The 21,687-nt window shown below is 33.9% G+C and overlaps 2 protein-coding genes across 7 annotated transcripts in view; one reads left to right on the top strand and one right to left on the bottom strand.

Moving 5' to 3' along the window:
• The first annotated feature begins 40 nt into the window (after nt 1-40).
• Nucleotides 41-1,427, top strand: LOC129949413 (uncharacterized). Its single transcript, XM_056060858.1, has 4 exons — nt 41-574; nt 633-867; nt 1,029-1,133; nt 1,189-1,427. The coding sequence occupies exons 1-4, from the start codon at nt 48-50 to the stop codon at nt 1,363-1,365; spliced, it is 1,044 nt and encodes a 347-aa protein (XP_055916833.1). The 5' UTR covers nt 41-47; the 3' UTR covers nt 1,366-1,427.
• Nucleotides 1,428-1,951: 524 nt separating this feature from the next.
• The window catches only part of LOC129949411 (muscle-specific protein 300 kDa), a 116,945-nt gene continuing 97,209 nt past the window's right edge, over nt 1,952-21,687 (bottom strand). For 3 of the 6 annotated variants that reach the window (XM_056060851.1, XM_056060852.1, XM_056060854.1), the window contains 10 exons: nt 18,392-18,556; nt 11,043-18,329; nt 9,613-9,918; nt 8,621-8,878; nt 5,497-8,423; nt 4,999-5,037; nt 4,158-4,781; nt 3,679-3,820; nt 3,360-3,439; nt 1,952-3,001 (listed from right to left, as the gene is read on the bottom strand). In XM_056060851.1, the coding sequence (XP_055916826.1) occupies nt 2,767-3,001; nt 3,360-3,439; nt 3,679-3,820; nt 4,158-4,781; nt 4,999-5,037; nt 5,497-8,423; nt 8,621-8,878; nt 9,613-9,918; nt 11,043-18,329; nt 18,392-18,556 (12,063 nt within the window). In that variant the 3' untranslated portion in view covers nt 1,952-2,766. Of the gene's footprint in view, nt 3,002-3,359; nt 3,440-3,678; nt 3,821-4,157; nt 4,782-4,998; nt 5,038-5,496; nt 8,424-8,620; nt 8,879-9,612; nt 9,919-11,042; nt 18,330-18,391; nt 18,557-18,820; nt 18,932-21,687 lie in introns of all 6 variants that reach the window. The other 3 variants (XM_056060856.1, XM_056060855.1, XM_056060850.1) reach the window with 2 other exon arrangements.

A 21,687-nucleotide genomic window follows, 5' to 3' on the forward strand; every position in this document is an offset into this window, starting at 1 on the left:
AAACTTATAAAAACAAACAAATTCAAAAACTCATGAAAAATTATCAAATGCGTGACAAATTGAGCTACTCACAATGTTGTGTCACAATTCTGATGTCTCTGGAAATTCTGGTGGGATTGATACTTCTTTGCGTAACGACTTACTTCCACTACGTCTTCAAAACTTACATCCCAAAATCCGAGCGCCAATTCCTGTTCAGTCAAATTACTAGCATTTATATTCTAGACTTCGAAATTTTCGTATGTTTCTTCCTCGGACTTGCTTTATGGCATCAGTGTTGTAAAAACGATACAATAACGCATCACTCCAAACTGTTGCTTCTATGGAAAAGTTTTAGTTCCATGGTTGTTGTGTGCGGATCGGTGACGATTTGGTTCCAGTACAACAACATTGAATCCTTGCAAATAGCATACGCATCGTCTTTGTTTCAAGGGATCGATCTTTATTTCACGGAACCAGAATGGAAGATTCTCTGGGACGAAATTCAGATTCGCAATGAATGTTGTGGTGTTCTTGGATTCAAGGATTGGCAAGAAGCTGTGTGGATTTCACAGCAGGATGATTGTCCACAAATGTAAGACTGTTAAGTATCATCTTTTTCAAAAACTTTACTATATTAAAAAGATTTGTAGGTCAGACTCATTCCTCCCTATGGCAGTGATTCCGTATGCTTGTTGTAAACGATCAGCTACTTCTTGTTTTGAAAGTTTTGCTCCCAATTCACATGCAACAGATATCGAGGATTTGGACAAAGATACTTGTATAAGTGACATAAATACAGGTGGATGCCTCGCTAAATTTAAGAGTCTTACATTACAATTTTCCCACATCCTCTCCGGTATATGGATCTTTTGCGTAGTCATAGAAGTAAGTTAAACTATTTTTATTTGGAAGCTTCAAATCAAGCCATATCATTTATGGAGTTATATTTAAACAAAATTTCGTTTTCATATCACCTTATTCCTTTATTTGAAGTTGTAGAAAATCTGCAAACAATTGTTCTTAAACTTAATTAGCTTTAATTTCAGATGGTACTTCTGACTTTTATACTTTGTACAATTTTTAGAGCGAAAAAAAATGAGTGTAATGCTTCTTTTAAAGATAATAGTGATGAGCGGCCATTAGTGGTTCTGGTAAACATACCTTAATGAATATAAAATTTTTGAAGAATATTTTTTTTTTTTCAAGAAATATTCACGAAATGTTCGTTGCATAACTCTCACAGATGAGGAAACATTTGGCGATGACGAAGACGAAGAAAAGCCGTTCAATCAAAGATGTTCAAACTGTCTAAAAGAGGTTACATCTATTAGACAGGATGTTTTAAGAAATTGCAGCTCAGGACAAAATATATTTGTTCATTAATATTAAGTCTATGTGCATATTTATTTTTGCTTATTTATTTTTAAATTTTAATAAACAAACAAAACATGGAAATAATTTGCATGTTTCATTTAAGACGGAAATACACTGAGGCTATTAATTTTGACACTTATTCACTAAATGTATTCTCTAATATTGGATAACATTTCTACTCCTTCTTTCGATCAAATTTGTACAAACCTGTGTTGTAATTATAATCATATAATACATTGTTTAGTAGCTTAAATAGTAATTAATTTTTAAAACTCAAGCTCAAAAAAAACACCACACCTTTTTAAAGTAGAAAAGTTTAATAAAACATTTTCACTAATTTTATTCTTTCCATTACTAAAGATTCCTTCAGACTAAACTGACTTGTCTTCCAACTTTCTCTCCAACTTTGTGGCATAGAATTTCGAAAAGCTTTCTTTGTCTAACATGGAACTTTGTTGCTATTGCGTTCGATAAAGATTTCTCCAGAAAAAAAAATACGAAATGAATATCTAAGACCATGGATTCGACTCTCATTTTGGAGTTGCACTAAAATGTTTCATAACGAAACTCTTAAAATTTAAATAAAAACAAGAGATTAATTTTTTTATTTCGATTATATTAAAGTGTAATAGGTACAATGTTATTATTCTAAATTTAAATATTCGTTTAATGCAAGTAACAAATTTTTTATATAAATATCTCTTACATTTTATTTTACCATAGGATCTACGTTTCTGTTACACTTTTCAATTTTATTTTTAACCTTTTAATTTTTAAGCTGTTTTAAAACAGAAAAAATCATTATAAAAATCAATGTATAAAATAAAGTATAAAATGTTTAAATAAAAGAATTGGATGGATTTTTGTTCAATATGTTTGATAAATATTATTAAGCTTTAACAAATAAATGTAGGAAAATTATATTTTTGTTGGTTGGGGATTTAGCACCGTTATAGGATACATATTTTGTAATTTTTTCTATTTTCAAAAGCAGTTGTTTTTTTTCAGATCATAGATTCGAATTCTTCTTTTCTTAGAGCAAAAAACAAGGGGAGATATTTTTGTAGCAAAAAGAATTGAAGTAATGCTTCCGATACCCGTGCTTCAAAATTTTTAAGACGCTTCGGAAGCACTGTCAGAAGACCTGAATTAACAAACATTAATTTGTTTAATTATTTACTTATTTTTGTTCATCACATAGATACGCATGAAATATAATAATCGATTTTACAATGATTTATAAACTTTATTATGTGCGTTTTACTATTTTATATTTAAAAGAATTTTCTCTTGAATCGATCATTTACATAATTAATTCTAAATTATTGTATTTTTTGTTATAGGTAGGTATAAGTATATATAAAATTATCACTGATATTACTTTAAGGGGTTTTGGAAAGATTTGGGATTTTAGGTTGGTGGTGGTCCATTGGGGTAGGATAACATAGGCTCTAAGCTTCGAGCAAATGTATTTGAGAACATGCACGTGTAGTCTTCACCGTGGGGCACAAGTGTGGCAACACCCAGTAAAAGCAACATGAGTGCTTGTATGGGAAGTGAGGCACGAACAACGCGACCTAAGAATCGATAGCCGCGTGCTAGAACAGTGGTGTTGATAACATCTCCGTCGGCAGCATCTTCGGAACTAAAAGTAGAAGATTCATATTAGATTTGTTTGCTAATGACAAACGATATAATAAGCAGAAGCTTAAAGCCTTAGAACTTTATACTTAAGCTCGTACTGAATTTAAATACTTCAAGGATTACATTTTATCTTACGTGATAGATTTTAATATTACAGTTTAATAAATCACTCTTAATTACACACAATAAAAAGCGATTTCCTTTTTATAGTCAGTTTATATCCCTTCTTTAAAATTTGTTGAAATACTTCAAACTATGAAAGATAAAAGCTGACTAACAAAGACTAAGAAATCGTACGATACTTAATAATAAGAACTAAAGAAATTTAAGTTCAAAACAAAAACAATTCTAGTATTTACTTTGCAATTTCAGTATTGTGCGATGATGCCGTAATAGAAGAAGAAGAAAGTTGAATCCTTGATTCGGATTGTTCCAGAAGCTGCGTAGCAAAAAAAAAATAAAACAATGATATAAAATTAAAACAACAAACAAAAACAAAATTCTAAAAAACAATATTTTAAGAAAAATTCAAATTTTGATTAATATCTGCTAAATAAAAGTAATAGTTGTGAAAGCATTTTAAAGAAAAATTAGTTTTACCTTTGTGCACATAAATTTTTTCTCAAATTAAGATTTACAAAATATTTAATGGGGAAAAAAATTAAAACTAAAACTCACTTCATTCGAAAGCATATGCAATGATACACCCAGATTGTCTCCATCGTATCCAAGGACTGCGCCCAATTTAACAATGTAAATTCCAGAGAGCCTGCGTAAGGATTGTAAGCGGAGCCTTAGGTCAGTTAACCTAAAAAGAGTTCTATGGATAAATTAAGATAACATACGATTCTCACACAAAAAATATTAGAATGTTGCTTGATGGGCGGACGAACACATAAAATAAGTGAATATATGAATAAAAAATGTAAATTCTTCCAAGGAATTAAAAATACGTAAGGTCTTACGAATTATGTCTTAAAAATTTAAGGAAGTTGGTATGCTTTGTTCAGTATATTGTTCACAATGCGTTAATATGTTTTCAAACCTGTTCGAAAAAGTGTTCAGTTAATTTATTGTATGAGTTTAGTCAAACATTTCCTAAAAACTTTGTGAGTGCCGATTTCCCTCCGCCCAAAAGGCTGTCATGTTTAACTTACCTCGTATAAGTGAGTGAAGAGCTTTCACTTTCATCAGCGGATTTCAATAATTGATCAGCCGCATCCTGCAGACTCACAACTCTAGGTTCACATCGTTCCAATTCTGCACGCAGCTCCTTGAATTTTCGGAATTTGGCCTCCAAAATTTTTCGGTCTTCAGTTAGATCAACTGGTTCTGAGGCCTTAATATTTTGTTCGGTTTGCTGCAGCCAAGTGCAAAGCTCATCAATTATCTGATGGAACTCACTGTTGCCCATCAATTCTGTCTGCAAGAGGCTTTGCCATTTGGTTGCGTTAATGCATACCGTATTCCAACGGGAATTATCACTATCCAATCTGGCTCTCAGTTGCTGAGCCTTATCAGTGTCTAAGGTGTGCGTTGCCAAATGATCACCCACAACATTTAAAGACGTTATGATTATTTTGTGGCTTTCGAGGTCCAACAAGAATTCTCGATGATCCTGAACGATATCTTCTAGAATTTCAATATTACTAGGTGGATTTATTTGTGAACGCTGAGTGTTTTCGGCAAATTGCAACCATTGCTCAAGGCGCCATAGGTCATTATCAATTTGTTGCCAATTGCGCTGGGTACAAAGCGGACATGTTAAACGGCCAACATCACTAAAAATAAAACATAAAAATGAATCTTTCTCCAAAATAAATTAACTTAAGATAAGATAACTTGATAACCATTATGACCAAAAGTATGTACAATGTTCGCACTGTTAACAGGACGAATTAAATATTTCTCAAATTTTCATTCAATTAGAATATGTTAGTTTTTTTTTATGTAGTTATTCAAAGTTTCGTTGTTTTTATTTTACACTTTAATACTTACTGTGGACATGTGAGGTTATAAGCGGCAGGAATGTTAGACCTGTGCACATTTTTTCAGATGTTACAATTAAAAGTGAGCAGCATTAGTATAGAGAGAACATGAAACAAAATTAGTACAATTCGAAAAACAGAAGAAGTGGACTTGGATATGAGCTTGTGATAAATTTAAAAGACAATAAGTTCCGAAACATCCGGCTTATGAATAAAAACCATGAAATACTTATTTTTAATATCATCAATTTACTTTGAAAGTTGTCGAAGATAGAAACAATTCACTTTGTTCCTAAGTCGCACTTTCAAAATAAAAATTTGAATAAACTTTAAGGAATCTTTTGTTTTTATTAAAATAAATGAATGAATTTTTAAAATAATTTACAATTTAAAAAATGCAATAGAAAAGTTTTAAAAAAAAGTCGAAATAAAACCAAAACCGAAAACCAATCCAAGCAAAAACCACATGAGAAAATAAAGAATTTTGTACGAGTACAAAAATACATACCTTGTACTTTCTTCGTGTTGCTGACGTGCTTTCCATTGAGATTGTAAGGTCTCATACCGCAGTATCAATTCGTTGACCATCTCAGAACTGGCTTCTGTATTACTGGCCGAACATTCGGTTATAAGAATTGTGCTCAAATGTTTCATTAGTTCCGTTGATGATTGGGCATTGGCAAATAATTTTGAGATTCGCTGCGGACCGGGTTTTCGAGTCTTATCTGTAATAGCTTGCTGAAGCTCATCCAAGTTGCTCTGGCATTCCTTAATAGCAGTCTCTAGTTCCATTATGTAGGCATCTTTAGGAGTTATGGAGGTCATGCGTTGGAATTTATTCTTCTTGGAAAGAGTATCGACCTGAACACCGGCATCACTTTCTTGTAACCTGACTAGTTTTTGCGGAGCTTCTACTGAAGAAACTTTCTTCAACAAAGTCGTTTTGATCTGTGTTATCCTAAGCTCAATCTGTTGCCATAGTGTTGTGTACTCTAAGATAAGCTCTTCAATTCTAGACACATTTGTTTGCTTAAGATTTTTGGCCTGATCCCCAAGAAGATTGGTTTGCTTCAATACATCATTGTTTTGTTTTAAATTCCGCTCCAGTCGTTCAAGGTTTTTCAAACTGGTTTGTGGATCAATGTTCTCAACTTCGTCAAGCTGAGAATTGATACCTGAAAGAGTGGAAATGATTTTTTCGTGTGCAGCGTGGAATTCTCTTTGAATTTTCGCTTCCTTGTCGATGCTATCCAAAATAGCAAAGCATCTTGGAAGCAGGTTTTTCCATTTTGTGATTAAGACTTTTGTAGGCATAGTAAGCTTTTGCATGTTTTCAAGGTCTATTCCTTGTTCAATTACAATTTTGGCGTAGTTTTGCTCGAGCTCCATGAGTTTACCATTAAACGATTTGATATTAGAAATTACTTCTTGGACATTTTTCTGTCTTTCAGTAAGATCATCTCGTGATAGAGAATTTAGATCTTTTTCTAAATTAGATATTTGAGTCTCCCGTTGGCCAACCCAAGATTTGTTGTCAGTGGTTAATTTTACTAGATGTTGCAACAGGTTCCAGACTCTGATAATCTTTGCCTTTCTTTCTGTTGAATGTCTACAAACACTCTTCCATCGTTTTTCGAGATTTTGAGCGTTTGATTGAAGGTTATTTGTGTTGATATGGACTTTCCAAGTATCTGAATCACTAAGTAACACTTCCGCTAGGTTGAGGACTTCACCAACATTACTACTTTGGTTTTCTATGGAACGCTGTATGGCTTCATGTTCGCTTAGTTTTGCTTCCATTACTGGCGGCATGTGTGATTCAAAAACTATTGTTTCAGCAATCTTTGATTCGATTTCCAGCATCCACTGGCGTATCAGAGCGATACGTTCATCCAGTCGAAGTAAGGTTGTCTTTAGATCTGATATTTTATTTAAGCGTTGCTTACAAAGGTATTTCAACCTTTCCCAGTGGTCAATGATTAGATCAGATTTTTGTTGAATATCAGTACGTATGGTTTCTGCATCTGGACTATCTTTGTACAAGGAAAGTAATTCCCTGCTAGTTGATAGCAACCACTCGCGGTCTTTTTCTCGGAGCTGGAGTTCGGATTGAATTTGTTTCTCCAGATTTTTGGCAGCCTCTTCAGGATTTTGCATTAAACTCATATCAGAATCCTTTTCGATTCTTGTTTCAAGTTCATTTATCCACATCAAAATCTTTTCGTGGCGGCTGTTGAAAATGGAAAGCAATGAGAGTCTATCCTCGATGGTATTGATTAAATTAGAAAGTTGGTAATCTAAGTCTGCGTGTTGTTGCCACAATATCCAAATAGTTTGTCGAATAGATTTCATATCATGTGGACTTATGCATTCCTTCAATTCCTCTTGATTAACGTTTAGAGTTTCTAGTTCTTGAACTAGGCTTGCGATATGGATTCTTTGATTCCTTAATACATTTAATCTCTCGTAAATACTATTCGGTTCGGATGGCAGGTTGTTGGTTGTGTCTTCAACTAATTCTTGTCCCTTTTCGAAATCTGTTCGCAAATTTTTAACTTTGCTATCGAAACTTTCCGAAAGCTGACTTATTTTGATCAAGAAATTATTCCATGTTTCCAAAGCAGCTCGCAGGTTTTGAATTCTTTGATTGACTGATGCGTGTTCCATGCGAATGGATGTGGCTAAAGCATCATCACTAAAAGCCAAAAGAAGTTTTTGCTGATCTTTTAGTTTTTCGGCCATTTCCTCACCCACAGGAATGAGATGAATAAGCTCATTAATTTTCTGCTTTAGCCTTGGAACTCTCTTTAGATGAATATATCTGAGTTGCAACATGGATCTTTCTTTTTCTCTCTCTTTCAACCATTCAAAGAGCCTATTCAACTCCAGACGGTAGACGTTCCATGCGTTCATCCTGGTTTCGATTTCTCGATTTCTTTGAATGATCCTAGAAAGGGTTTCATTGTGCACATTTGTCAGAACTTTGAATTGTTCAACATTGACACTGTCATCATTTCTATTTGATTCAGTATGAATTGACTGTACAGACTGTTGGCTTACCAACAGATTTTGATGAATTTCACAGAGATGGCGTTGTTCACTCAAACTGTTATAGTCGTCAGGTATCGAGCATGATAAGAATGATTGCACATGTTGCAGATATTGCCGCCAGAGCTTAAGAGCTTCGGTACTGTTTTGACTGCGGACCAAGCGCGATGATAAACGATGGTACTCTTGGAATGTTTCTTGAAAAACTCGTTGCCATAATTCTAGGACGTCGATGATTGATGAATCATTGGCATTGTTATTTTCAATATTTCTGTCTTGAATTTGTTTGAGTTTTTCTTCAGTCTTGGTTAGTGTTTGAAGATGGTTTCGCAAAGCAATCAATTGATCTTCACTTTCTTTTGGATTTGCTGGAGAACGAGCCATATCCTTAAAATTCAACAAAAGCAAATACGTTACGATTGTGAGAAAAATTTGTATTATTAAAAAACTAAAAATATTGGAGTTCACAAGTTTAAGAGTTACATTACATACAATGTTTGTCATTTTGCAATCTTTTCATTTTCTCAGAGTCTTATCTACAAAAACCGTTTTTTTTTTTGTTTAATTAAAATATCTAAACTTACCTGTTGAACATTATTCAGATAAGTCCGGGCTTGACTTATGTTTTCATCTATACCCCTTCGTTCTATATCCTTGCTTTCGGCAACATTTGCTAATGTTGTTATGCTCTCCTTAACTTCCTGCAGTTTTTGACCCAAGGCATCCAACTCGCCTTGCAACAAATTCGATATATCTAATCCAACGTCTGCTGAAATTCTCGACACCATCTCTCGAAGTTCATTTAGTTTGTCATTTTGATTTACCAAACTCTCTTCGGACTCCTGAAAGAAACACAAAAACAAAAAGACAATATTTTTAGTTTAGGTGTTCTATGAATCAATGATTCATGACAAATCATTTAAATCTCATTAAAATGTTGTTCTCATTTCTTTCATGTACCCTTACTCTAATCCGATTGTATTGTTTTCAAAAAACACAAACAACATAATTATTCGAGAGACAAAACAAAACTGCAGGTACACAGCATTCGAGTGATGCGAAGAATTGAATGACTCTAACGCGTACAGTTCAGGATCTATTTACGGCATCATCGTTCTAATTGCGACCATTGTTTGGGCTAATTATGTATGGTTCAAGAATTGGAACCCAAGAATCCCGCAGAGATATAACCGAATTTAGATATCGATATATTTATATTAGTTTTCCTTTAAAATAACATAAAAGATGTTGAAGAAGCTGCAGACGAGACGCTGCTTATTTTGTTGTTATCACATTTATTTAGGTTATTTTAAAACAAAATGCGCGATAAGAAAATAATACATGAAAAGTTGAAGTTTCAAGCTTGAAGGATTGTATTGTAATGCGATAATTTCAAAAACAAAACCGCATTTGCTTATCACTAGCAGCTATCACAAAAATAAATGTCCATTAACATAGCATTGAGTCAAAATTCGTAAAATTCAAAGTTTAAAAAGAACAAATATTTTAATGAAACTCATTTTTACACTAGGAACAAGTACCTACAAATAACTTTATCTATATGGATTAATCTTACCTTGGCATGTTGTTTCAAATCCAAGGGTTGCTCCAAAGTTTTTACACTGTCCATTTCTTGTTCGATGTATGTCTTAACGACTTCGGAAGCTTTCCGATACTTTTCCCAGAGTTGAACAGCACGTTGGTATCGTGTGCAAAGGTCCAGAAGATTACCAGATGTGTCATTCCATGCAATGACAGCTTCTTGGACGGCTGCTTCAATTTGTTCTACAATTTGACCGTCACAAGTTTCAATCAAAGGCTTCGCGGTAGTCTTTAGTTCTCCCAGCAGTTCTTCGCGATTTTGTAGGTCATCGGAAAGTCCCTATTTTTGTTTTCAGAAAATACACATTTTAAATACAAATTAAAACAAAACAAATTAATTAATAGCACTGTCGTCGTCGTCGTAGTCGTAGTCGTCTACACAGCACTCGAGCTCGCACTCTACTGAAACTAAACAGTGAAACTAGAATTGTCTCATCGTGAAGCATTCGCTTTAACTTTATTTGTTTTTATATTTTGTTTTTATTTTTTAATTTCTTTCGAAAATTGTCGTTATTTCGTTCTGTAAAACAGAATAATTGCAAATCACAAATACAAAACAATGAAAACAAATTTCTAACGAAAAAGAAAGTTTTTGAAAGAATCATAGGGAATTGGCCTTGACGGGGTGTAAAATCGATGTTTTAGTTTTATAGTACTCGTATAATGATTATCATTTCGACGCACCAAATTCTGTTGTTGTAGGCAATAGGCTTTAATTGGGTATGATGGGTATTAAGTTAGAAGGGTTGAACGATTTTAAAAACTATTCATACTAGCTTGGAAGCCAACGGACAATTTGTGAGGCAAAGGGAGAACCGTCTGTATCTAAGAACTGGGTTAAGCGCATGGAAGCCCACTGTTATGTAGGTTGTGTATTATGTTCAAATAGTGAGCGTGATTAAATTAATGAAAGAATTAGGAAGAGGCACTACTTAGGAGAGGTGTAATTTTTTAATTCATTCGAAATTGACTTTAAATTCAATCGATAAACAAAATAATTGACCGAAGTTTTTATCAAATATTTTAAAATGTATCTATGTATGCAGGTTTTGTTTGATTTTCAAGGACTTTACAGTTCAAAATAACGTTTTCTTTCAATAATCAAATAATAAATGAATTAAAACTTCAAAGCAAGATGCAAATTTCTACTTTTAAGAGGGTTTTTCCTGTAAAATGCACGAATTAAATTACAAGAAAATTACAATACCATAATTTTGTTTGCCTACTATTGTACTTTTACTACGTTAAGATCTAGAAATACATACATGAAAGATGTTTAAAGAAAGGAATTCGTGTCGATAAGACAAAATGTAAGCCTTTATAGTATTTATCATAATTCAATATGCTGTTTTATTCAACCCAAATTTATATAAAGCAAAACAACCAAAAAACAAACTAACTCACCTCAAGACGTTCGGTGGCTCTTTTAAGTCGCTCGTAATCGACTTGCCCATGGACCTTTAATAGATCAATCATGAATTCGGTTTCCTGTACAGAATTCCGTACGAGATCAAGCTGTCTTTCATAGCGTAACCATAAGGAGAGCCGATTCTTTAAAATAGTCATGATATTCGCACATCTCGATTCCAAAAATGCATGTTCATCTTGCAGCAAAGATATTTCTCGTTCCAACTTAATAGGTGATACAGACATTTTCAATTGCATCGGAAGAGTGTGTAGGAGTTGTCGCAACCGCATTATTTCCTGCCAATTTAAAATAAGGTCTTCTCCAACTGATTGACAATCAATGACAGCCTTTTCAATTGCATCGCTCCCTAATTTTTCAGCATTTTCACATTCGTCTAAAATTACGGAGATTTTGGTTTGATTTTTGCGCAAGTTAGTGATGCCCTCTTGAATTGACAAAAGTCGTTCCTTTAAAATGGCGGCACCTTCAAGTTCTTCACTAATTTGAGTTGTTATTTTGTGTGAAAGTGAAAAAAGCTGCCCTATTTTTTCGGGTTCGGTAGCGGGCTGCAAACCAATGCGACCTAACTCATTGCCAATAAAACCAACGCGAGTATTCAAAACTTGTATACGTTCAATGTACAAGCTTAGTTCTTCTTCACTTTTTATGACTCCCTTCATGCTAGTCATGGTCAAATAGATTTCTTGAAGCTCTCGTTCAAGCAATTTAAGTCTATCTTCTTCTGGTACATCTTCTGAAGTCATACTATTGACAATAGCATTTTGGATGCCTTCAATTCTCTCGGATACTCCTCGCCAACGGTCTTCAAGTTGAGCATGGAATTGTCTTTGTAGCATTTCGTCAGCTAGTGGAATAACTGTGAGAGCCTTTTCAAATGTCAAACCTGCATCGTTTCGGATGTTATTGTGCATTTCAAAGTAGGCCTTCACTTCCCAAAATTGACGCATATGCTCTATGGGCTGTTCTCGTGGATCATCTGGGATATGGATTTGACTTAACTCCTTTTCTGCGTCTCGGACGAAAATTTCCATCTTTTCTGTTTGATTTTCATAAAGGGTCCAAATTTCTTTAAAAATTAGTAGACGATGCAGATAAGTTGCAACTTCTTCACGAAGTTTAAGTAGAACGATGAGGGCTTCATTGCTTTCTTCGACCAAATTAGGTGACTGAACCAATTCCTGGAGCTTGTTAGAAATGTTTGAAAGCTGAGTCATTTTTACGTAGTGATAGGAAATATCAGTATTCAAGGATTGATAAAGAGTGGTATATTGGTCAAAATCAGCTGAAGTCACTGTGGATAGGTCGGGAACACGTTGTGTAGCGACCTGCAGCCATTGTCTTTCATCTCTCATACCTTTTTCTAATACAGTCCAACGGGAAGCTGCTTGCGCCAATTTAGAAGCTCGATCAGAAGCCTTCTCCAGCAAAATTGTAGCTCGTTCATAAAGATCCTTATGCATTTCACAATGCTTTTGCCTTGTTTCTGAATCTATATTTTCTTCAAGTGATTCCAGAATAGCTCGACAATGGCTCAGGTTCACAAAGAATTTTCTATGGTTTTGAACTTCTATGTTCAGCTGATCTAAGTTACTAGCTACTATTGGATTTTCAACAAGCTTGTTGGCTAATATTGTTATCTTGGAAAACTCTTTAAGAGTCTCCTCGTAATCTTCAGCTAGTAGCTGTAATTGCAAGAGGCGATCTCTTTCTTGGATAATATTGTTTTCAAGATTCTTTGCTACTTCAAAAGAAGTGTAAACATCTTGAGGAACCTGCTTATTAGGGAAATCCCTCTGAAAAGATCGAGCTGAGTTAATAAGTTGAGAAACTTGATTAAGTGTATCGATATTTTGATTTTCGAGCTTATCCAATTGTTCAAGTCGTAATGCAGGTGTTGTGTCTTCTGATATTATTGTTTCATAACTCTCCTGAAGGACTTCTAACAACATTGTCATTTGATTAACCTGAACTTGGAAGTGATTCCACTTTTCTAGATCTTTCAGATCTTGTTCTTCATTGCTTTTCGTGACATCTTCAACTGCTACAATGTGCTCTTTTAGTGTTTCTACACACTGCAAAATCTGAATCTGCGATTCAGGATCTTCCGCGACTTTAGGGTGACCCAGTTTAGTTTCAAGTGCATTAACACTCTGCTTAATAGATGACAGTTCATTGTTAAGTTGATTATAACCTACAACTTTCTCTTCGCTGGGGCCTTCATTTGATTGCTGACGAATTAAGTACACCCTGTACTCAATTGTTTCCAGCCACGTTGAAACCTTTTCGATTATGGTAATAACTGTTGTCTGTACGACGGTAGTATTGGATTGCTCCACAACGTGCTCTAAGGTCTCTAGGCAATCTTTCACATCCTTAACACGATTTTCAACTGGCTCATCCTTTACGCGTTCACTGAGAGTAGCTAAGTGAAGAACGTTGCTTAAAGGAGTTTGGTTCTTGAAGGGGCATTCTTTTAAATGCCGTATTCTGTCTCCAATAGCATCCTTTGTTTCTGTCCAGATAGTGGTTTCTTTTTGGCCAGGATAGTGAATAAGACTTTCAGACATTAACATTTGTTGAGTGGCTTCTTTGGGTGTTTGATTTATTACACTTGTTGCTGTCGACCAAATGTTGGTATCTTCACTAGCAATATCAGGTCCAGGTGTAATGGGTACATCTATAACTTCAGTTGGTGACATAACTTCTTCTATCATAATGAGTGAAGTGGGACGAGATCGTGTTTGTTTTATAGGAACGGTGATCTTATCCTGTTCGTTAGATTGATCTGGCTGATCCGAAGTTTCAGCAATGATATTGGAAGTGGTGATGTGCAATTTTGGTTTCTCATTATTTTTATTTAATGAGACCGCTGGGATTTGAGCTGAAGACACCAGAACTTCGTGTTCAGCGACACCTTTGTTGCTGATTTCGAAGCTTATATTGACCTCTGGAACAGAACTCTCCTCATTTTTACTTCTAGATTTTTTAGGCAACTCTAATGTCTGTTTGTATTCATAGAGTGTTGGCTCACTTTCTGACGCATCTGTGTCAGCTGGTATGGCGACTGTTGTATGAACTTCGACATTTAAAGGTTCTGATGAGGAAGAAATGCTTATCGAAGAATCTTCTACTTCACCGAGAGATTCAGGGGCGTATGTTTGAATTGCGGCTTCTGAAGTTTCTTGATGATATTGAAGTGTAGGAGAAGATGCAGTGTCTCTGGTTTCCGTCACTATCTGAACCAATGGTTCTATTTCAATTGTTTGCATGGACGTTTCAGCAGTTAATGGATTATCTGTTGAAATGGACTGGTCTTTGGAAGAAGTTCTTTCAGCAGGAAGCTGTAGGTTGGCAATAAGATCATCTACTATGGGAACAGTTACATCAGATGTAGTAAACTTATCTTCAGGTTTAGACGTGTGTACTGGTGATGCTTTTGGAGTTGTCTGTAGCTGTTTTTCCGTTGTAGTTATTAAATTAGTCTGACTTGAAATTTCAGCAGTTTTTGTTGGTGTCATTGTTTCATCAGTTTGAACCTCTTCTGAAATTGTTTCTTTTATTTGTGAAACATTTTCTTCTGGTTTTGGAGCAGTCGTTTGGGCTTCACTTTCAACTAATTCAATAATAGGAGTTTGTGATTCTGCTTCCTGAATATCAACGTCGAGGTCAATACTCGTTTGTTGACCAAGTTCTACAACAGCACGGTGCACAGGCGAAGTTTGTGATGATTTCACTTCTGTGGATTCACTTTCTTTCTGTTCAGGTATGTTTTCGGGTGATACTATATTACCCCTGGGACTTGTTTGTTGTTCATTGTCTTCAACGTAAGTAATTTCTATTACTTCTGTTGGAATAACTACAGAAGTTTGATATTGCCGGGGAGAATCTGAGCTTGGAGAAATGAGCGATTCTTCAATTATTTTTACTGATTTTTCTTCACTTATACTTGAAACCTCACTGTCAGGGTTTATCTCTTCGATAGTTTCATTCAAAATTTTGCCTTCTGATTCAATGCTTACAGATTTTCCATCACTGCCTTCTTCGGAGGACCGCGGATTGTAAGAATCTTCATCCTCTTTAACTTTTAGTGACTGCTTCTTCTTCTTTTTACGTCTCTTTTTAGTATCTTCTTTGGGAGTATCGTCTTCTTTGCTTAAAGTAAAATCTTCCTCCTCATAGCCTACTCCTTGAGTTGTTTCAAATTCTGAAGCAGACAATGGTATGGGGTTTACTTCTTCAGGCTCAACATCTACCTTGTGCTGCACCTCTGGTTCTTCTTGTTTTATTTCGAAAGACTCTTTATCCCTTCTCTTTTTTTTCTTTCGATTTCGCTTCGCATCCAAAGCATCGCTATAAGAAGGTTCTCCAACATCAGTTTCAGTAACACTTGTTTCGGTGATGCTCAAGTTGATTTTTGGAGATGGAATGGATGCATCAATTGTGGTCATTCCAAGCTTAAGGAAACTTTCACCAGCATTATCTAAACTGGGTGCGGTCATTTTAATTGATTTTCGTGGAGATTCAGATGGCATTGATTCTCCTGAAATGAACATTTTTGTGGTTTGCTGAATTTCTACATTTGTTTTAGGCAAAACTGGCGCTAGCTTATTTTCTCTAAAGTCAACGCTATGTTCATCAACAAGAGTATGGACAGCTTCGAAAGCTTGATCTGGAATGACTTCGATAGAGGACACCAAATCTATTACAGTCTTTGTGTCATTTTTGCTTGGAGTTATTATTTCAGGTATCGTGATAATTGGTGTTTCATTATCCACCTTCTTATAAGGCTTTTCTTTTACTATTTCTTCTAAAGGCACAATTTTGGAACTTTCTTGTTCACGCTTCAGTTTAGCTTCTTCAGAAACTAATAATTGAGTATCTGCATCAGGTGTTCTCTCTTCAACTGGTTGATGTTGTTCAATCGAGTGTTGATCGACGTACTTACTCTCTGTTGATATTAACATTTGTGTTGTTTTTTTAATATCTTCGGATATAGATATTGTTACTCTGGATTCTTGGTTTGTTGAGTCAATTGAAATCTTTGGAAAATCGAGTTTGTTCTCAGATTCCAAAAATTGAGAAACAGCTTCAATTTGTCCGGATGGAAGTGTCAAGTCTACAATGCCCTTATTTGAGGTTTCAGTGTCAAGAGAATGTTGTTCTTGAATTTTAACTTCTGGGCGTGGACTATTAGAGTCAATAGATTTTACATCTTTCTTAACAGTTTCTTTTTCTTTTGGCACGATTTTACCAGTTGACTTATCAGTTGGTTTTGATGATTCATTTGATTCAGTTGAATCAAGAACTAAAGAATGTCCAGTCAATTCACTTACTGGCCAAATTTCCTCAACTTCAACAACGCCTTCTAAAGGCAAATCTTCTTTTTCTTCCTCTTTTGGTTCCAAAATAGCTTGAACTGGTTCAGAATGTTGAGAAAATTCAATGGATGTTGGCATCAAATGATGTTCAATGGGCCATATATCGGTTATGTTTTCAACTGCTGGTGGAACTTGCTGTTGAGGTTTTCCAAATTTGTCAGCAGCAGACGCATCATCGATTGGTTCTGTAGTTACTGTCTGTGCTGGTATTGTGACTGCGTTGTCTAATTTTCTTTCTGTAACATTAGTGGTACTAGGAATTTCACATATCATCTCTACTACTTGTGCTGTATCAAAGGTTTTTAATTCTACTGGTGCTTGCTCTAATTCAAATACCTGTGATGTTACCAAAGTGCCTGATGTGCTTGGAGCTTGTTCTGCATCCTGCTCTTCAATCACAACACCTGGTTTTTGCTTAAAACGTTCGAATTCTTCTTCGGTTACAATTTGACCGTTAATTGTGCGTACAATTTTGACTTGAACTTGAGGGGGCAACTCTTCTTCAGTAATTTCTACTTCTTCGGGTTCTTCAATCACTTCCTCTGTGACACATTCTTTTCCATCAATTGTCACTACACGCTTTATTGTTTTTCGAGTTTTCCGTATGATTTTTCGTGTGACTTGTTGGACTACTGCACGAACACTTGAAGATTGACTTGCAGTTATTGGAGTAAATTCTACATGCTCAGGATGGAGTTGATTAATTCCTGAAGGTACTATCATCTTGTCATTTATAAAATCATCACCACTTTCTTCCGGAGTCGAAGAAATCACTTGAATAATTCCAGCGTTTGGAGAATCTTTTGCGGTAGACATTGTTTGAGTAGTGCGGATAGTACGTATCATTTTTTTAACAATAATTTGTTTCGTGCCATCAGGATTTATCATTACTTCAGTAGTGGTTTCATCAGGTTGTACGAACGTTGTTTCGAATGATTCGGGGACATTTTGCATAACCAACTCAGTTGCACGGTTAACGTCATGCTGTGGTTTTTGATGAAATCTTGCCTCAACAAATATATCATCTGGTGAATCTGGAACTTCTTTATTTGGACGAGTATCTATTTGGATAGTTTCTCTATCGCCAAATACTTTCTGAGTAACAAAAATGTTTTCAGTTGGTTTTCGCTCTTTTTGAGTCTGCATTGATGTTTCAACAGTTTCAACCAGTGGAAAACTTGTTTGTGCATCTGCTTCAATTTGAGCAACAACTTCAACGTGTGGCACAAGACTTAACGATGTTTGCGTTTCTACTTCTAGCTGCCCCAATACGTTCTGAATTTCTTCTTCAGGCATGGAAGTGGAATCAAGTGTATTTTCGTCAACAAGAGATCCTGGTGCACTGGCGTCTGACTCAATAGGTTTATCTTGTATTATGCTTAGATGTTCTAATATCTTTGGAGATGCCTCTTGAATTTTTGAAATAGCAATTTTTTCAGTTTCTTTTTGTTTCTTTAGCTCATCTTCTAATTCCTTTTTCTTCTTTATCTCTTCTTCTTCTGCCTTCTTTTTCTCAGTTATTTTCTTCCTTTCTTCAACTATCTGAGTTTCAATAATAGTTATTCGAGTTGTGATAAGAGTAATTTGTTCTCTAATTGTTGTTATCACTAAGGTAAGGTGTTCGGAAAGAGTCGACACCAAGTCCGATAACTCGCTATGTTGTTGAAGATCTTTTGTGCTTTGGGCAATTTGAAGCAATGCAGATTCTTTTTCTTTCAAGTTTCTTAACAGTCGTTGAAGATCTGCAATTTGATCTTCAATAGGATTCCTTTCAATCTCTTCAGTCTCCACAAAGGCATTTTTACACCAATTTTCAACTTCACTCAAATGACGTTGGTAATTTTCAAGTTCTTGTTTACGTTTGCGTTGTTCTTGTAAGGCGCTCTAAAAAGAATATCACATTTTAATTCTTTGTATTTGCTTTTAAGTCGTCAGTGGTAACTTACCTCCACCATTGTTATTCCTTGTTGCGATCTAAGCGATAGGAAATCTATGCGATCCCTGATTTCATTGAGAATTCTATCCGTTTGCGGATCTGTAGGGAACGACTGGCTGACATCTTTGATACGTTCGACTTCTTGCATGTATGATCCCAAGTTTTGTAGTATGAGCTGGAAATTTATAGATGAAAAAATCAGAAATCAAATGCTTTTAAAAATGATTTATATTTTTATCCAATACTCTCATCAAAACTAAATACTTTTCAGAGACTTTAGGACACTAAAAGTCCATCCTTCTCGAAAAAAAAGTTATAGTCTGAAGATGATGGGTATATGAATGACAAATGATATGATATGCTTGTGTTAATCACATGCATATTTCAATCAGCAATTAATTTAATTATTGTACTTCAAAACACATAAGTTGAAACTTACCTTCAAACCATGTGCCATGTTTTCAAGGCTTGTATTTGGTAAATTACCAATTCCATCTTCAATTGTAGATAGTGATTGAAGCAGTTCATCAATTTCTTGTGAAATTGCCTCCTACATACATTTAGTTATGTATATTTTGAATAACAAATAATTTTAAATGATATATTGAAAAAGAAAAATAAAGAAAAAAATATATTAGTTTCCATAAAATAACATTAAAAAAAAGGTTAACATTCAAAAACTCAAAGTTAATTGGTTTTAATATTTATGCAAAATATATGTCTTGGCTTCTTTTTTATGTAGTTTGAACTAATTTATTTATTTTTGCTTTGATTAGTTAACACTAAAATATTGTATCGTTTTCGTTGTATACTTATTTTTTTTACAATATTCCTTATATTGTTAAACAAAGCCTTGGCACTTAAAAAACAATCAGCAATTAAATCTAAATACAATTTGCTAGATTAGGTTTTTCATTATTAATACAAGGCGTATTTTTGCTGGCCATATGCGAAGCCTTAGAAACAAGTTCTACGAGTATAATACAAAGCAACCACTTTAAGGTCGGTGGTGGATTTTGGTTGTTCTAAATGTATAATTTTCAAAGTCCACATAATATGCACTCGTATTTCCACAAAAACACGTCCTTAATAAATAAATTGTAAAAATCCTATTTCAATATGCACTTTATTTTTGTTTTCAGCGGTTCAATATCTTCAGCTACGAAGGGGTTGGCATTTTTCGGTTGTTTCTCAGTTCTGAACAATTACAAGCACCAACATAAACCCATGTAAAAAATTATTTTGAAAAATGTATACAAAATTTTGGATTTTAATATTTGGTTTTATATTGTGCTAATGCTCTTTAAAATTACCACACTTCTGAGGAACGACCGTGTTGGTGTTCCCATGACTTCCTAATTCTTCTGTTTTTCTTTCCTTGTAATGCTGATTTCGATTTCAAAATCACTTTCTGGATATTCAAACTAGCTAAAGTTCTATTTTGATTGTAACGAAACCAATTTAAAAGGTATAAATCATTACGTATATACACGTGGCCTCTTGTTTGTCTGAAGAATCGAAGACATTGAACTTGATGCTTATTTTAAGAAGAAATATGTGCTGACTTGAAATACACCCAGTAAATTCTTATTTGTTGCTAAAAATGCTTATGTGATGTTTTCTCTAGTGTTTTCAACTGTGCATAATATTTATTTTAGCAGTAAAAGGCATCAAATATAAAAAGTGCAGAAAAGAAGAAGTATTTATCTATTGAAGTGAAAAATCGACTAAAAATAGATTTTCAAACGCACTCGTACATAGTACAAGAATTCGTATGTTTTGTTATCAAATCTTTATAGCGACTCCATATTAATCGGACTAATTATAGGCAAAGATAATCAGGCACACAATTTCGCTGTTAAAAATACACAGTAGTGGATTAGGAACTCACTTGCTTTTGTAGTCGAATAAATTTAACAACTTTACGGTGATGGTTAAAATTATTATATTTAAGAAATAATTAAAAACGAGTTTTAAATTCATCTATCGAGCACAAAAGTTATGTTATTATTAATATATGCAAAGAACACAAGAATATTCAAACAATACTTTTTTAAGTTGATCAATCTTTTGGTATGTTATGTTATCCAGGCACTTTAAATATAGGTATAGCGATTATGATAATACAATAAGAGCTATAAAACAGATTATTAAGTGAAGAAAGAATATTTCTTGTTGCAGTAGAACATTTGAAAAACGATATCTCAATTTTTTCAGTTTTCAACTGATCAACTAATGAACTGAGCTCGACAATAAATACAAATTTATTTTTCCTAGTTATGTTGATTTCATGTACTTTTGAGTTCAAAACCGCGTTTTAATGCAGTTGGAAAATAATATCTTCTTCAATATACTCAGAAAGTATTAAGCTATGTGATAATGGTTTTTCTCATATTACACATATTATCAATTTCCATTTTTTTTAGAAGAATATTTTTCTGGAGTTTTGTATGAAATATGTCTGCAAAATGCTTTCGAAAATGGCAAAGGCAATCTAAAAGCCCGAAAACCTCAGTACACACTATGCTTATTTAGTTTTAGTGGGAGTTTTTGAGATTTTTATATTTTCAAAAATTTCGTAGGTCTCGAATTCTTGTAAAGTTGAATTCATTCGAGCTCTGCAAAAGGAATAGGATCCATGTTTTGTAAGATATCATCTCGGGCTTTGCTTCAGTAAGTTTCCCTCTACCTCCTTAAGGTAATAAACCTCTGTAGAAAAACATAACATCTTCAGGACACCTTTTACTGCTGTGCATGTGCATTCTCTATATGCTACAATATGTTTTAGTGTTAAAATCAAAACTACTTTTGTTACATATTAGTATTTATGTTTTTTTTTATTTAAAATGTTATTATTCAAGGAAAAATAATAAAATTTCATGCAATTTTTTAATTTCTTTATTACAAATATGGCAAAAGGCAACTTATTATTATTATGCTTTATATTTAAATTTATAGTCATTCAAAAAAATTAATTAAATGATAACTAGTAAAAACAAAAAAAGATTAAAAATGAAAAAGAAAACAATATAAATGGTACGATAAAGTAAAGATTGGTCGTACATTAGACATGATAAATGACTTAAGTTAAAAAAAAAAGAATTTGAGTTTTAAGGATTATTACTATAAATGCTTAAGAATATTTATGTATATAAACAGGAATAATATTTTCATATGTATGTATAATATAAAAGTTAATAAACGAAATAATATTGTTATAAAAATAGAAGAAACCTATGGTTGGAATTTTCAGTGACTTAATTTTAAAATTTGTTGTTTAATTTTACCAATTACAAAATTTCAAAC

This window comes from Eupeodes corollae, chromosome 3 (assembly GCF_945859685.1).
Source record: "Eupeodes corollae chromosome 3, idEupCoro1.1, whole genome shotgun sequence".
Classification (NCBI taxonomy): Eukaryota; Metazoa; Arthropoda; class Insecta; order Diptera; family Syrphidae; genus Eupeodes; species Eupeodes corollae.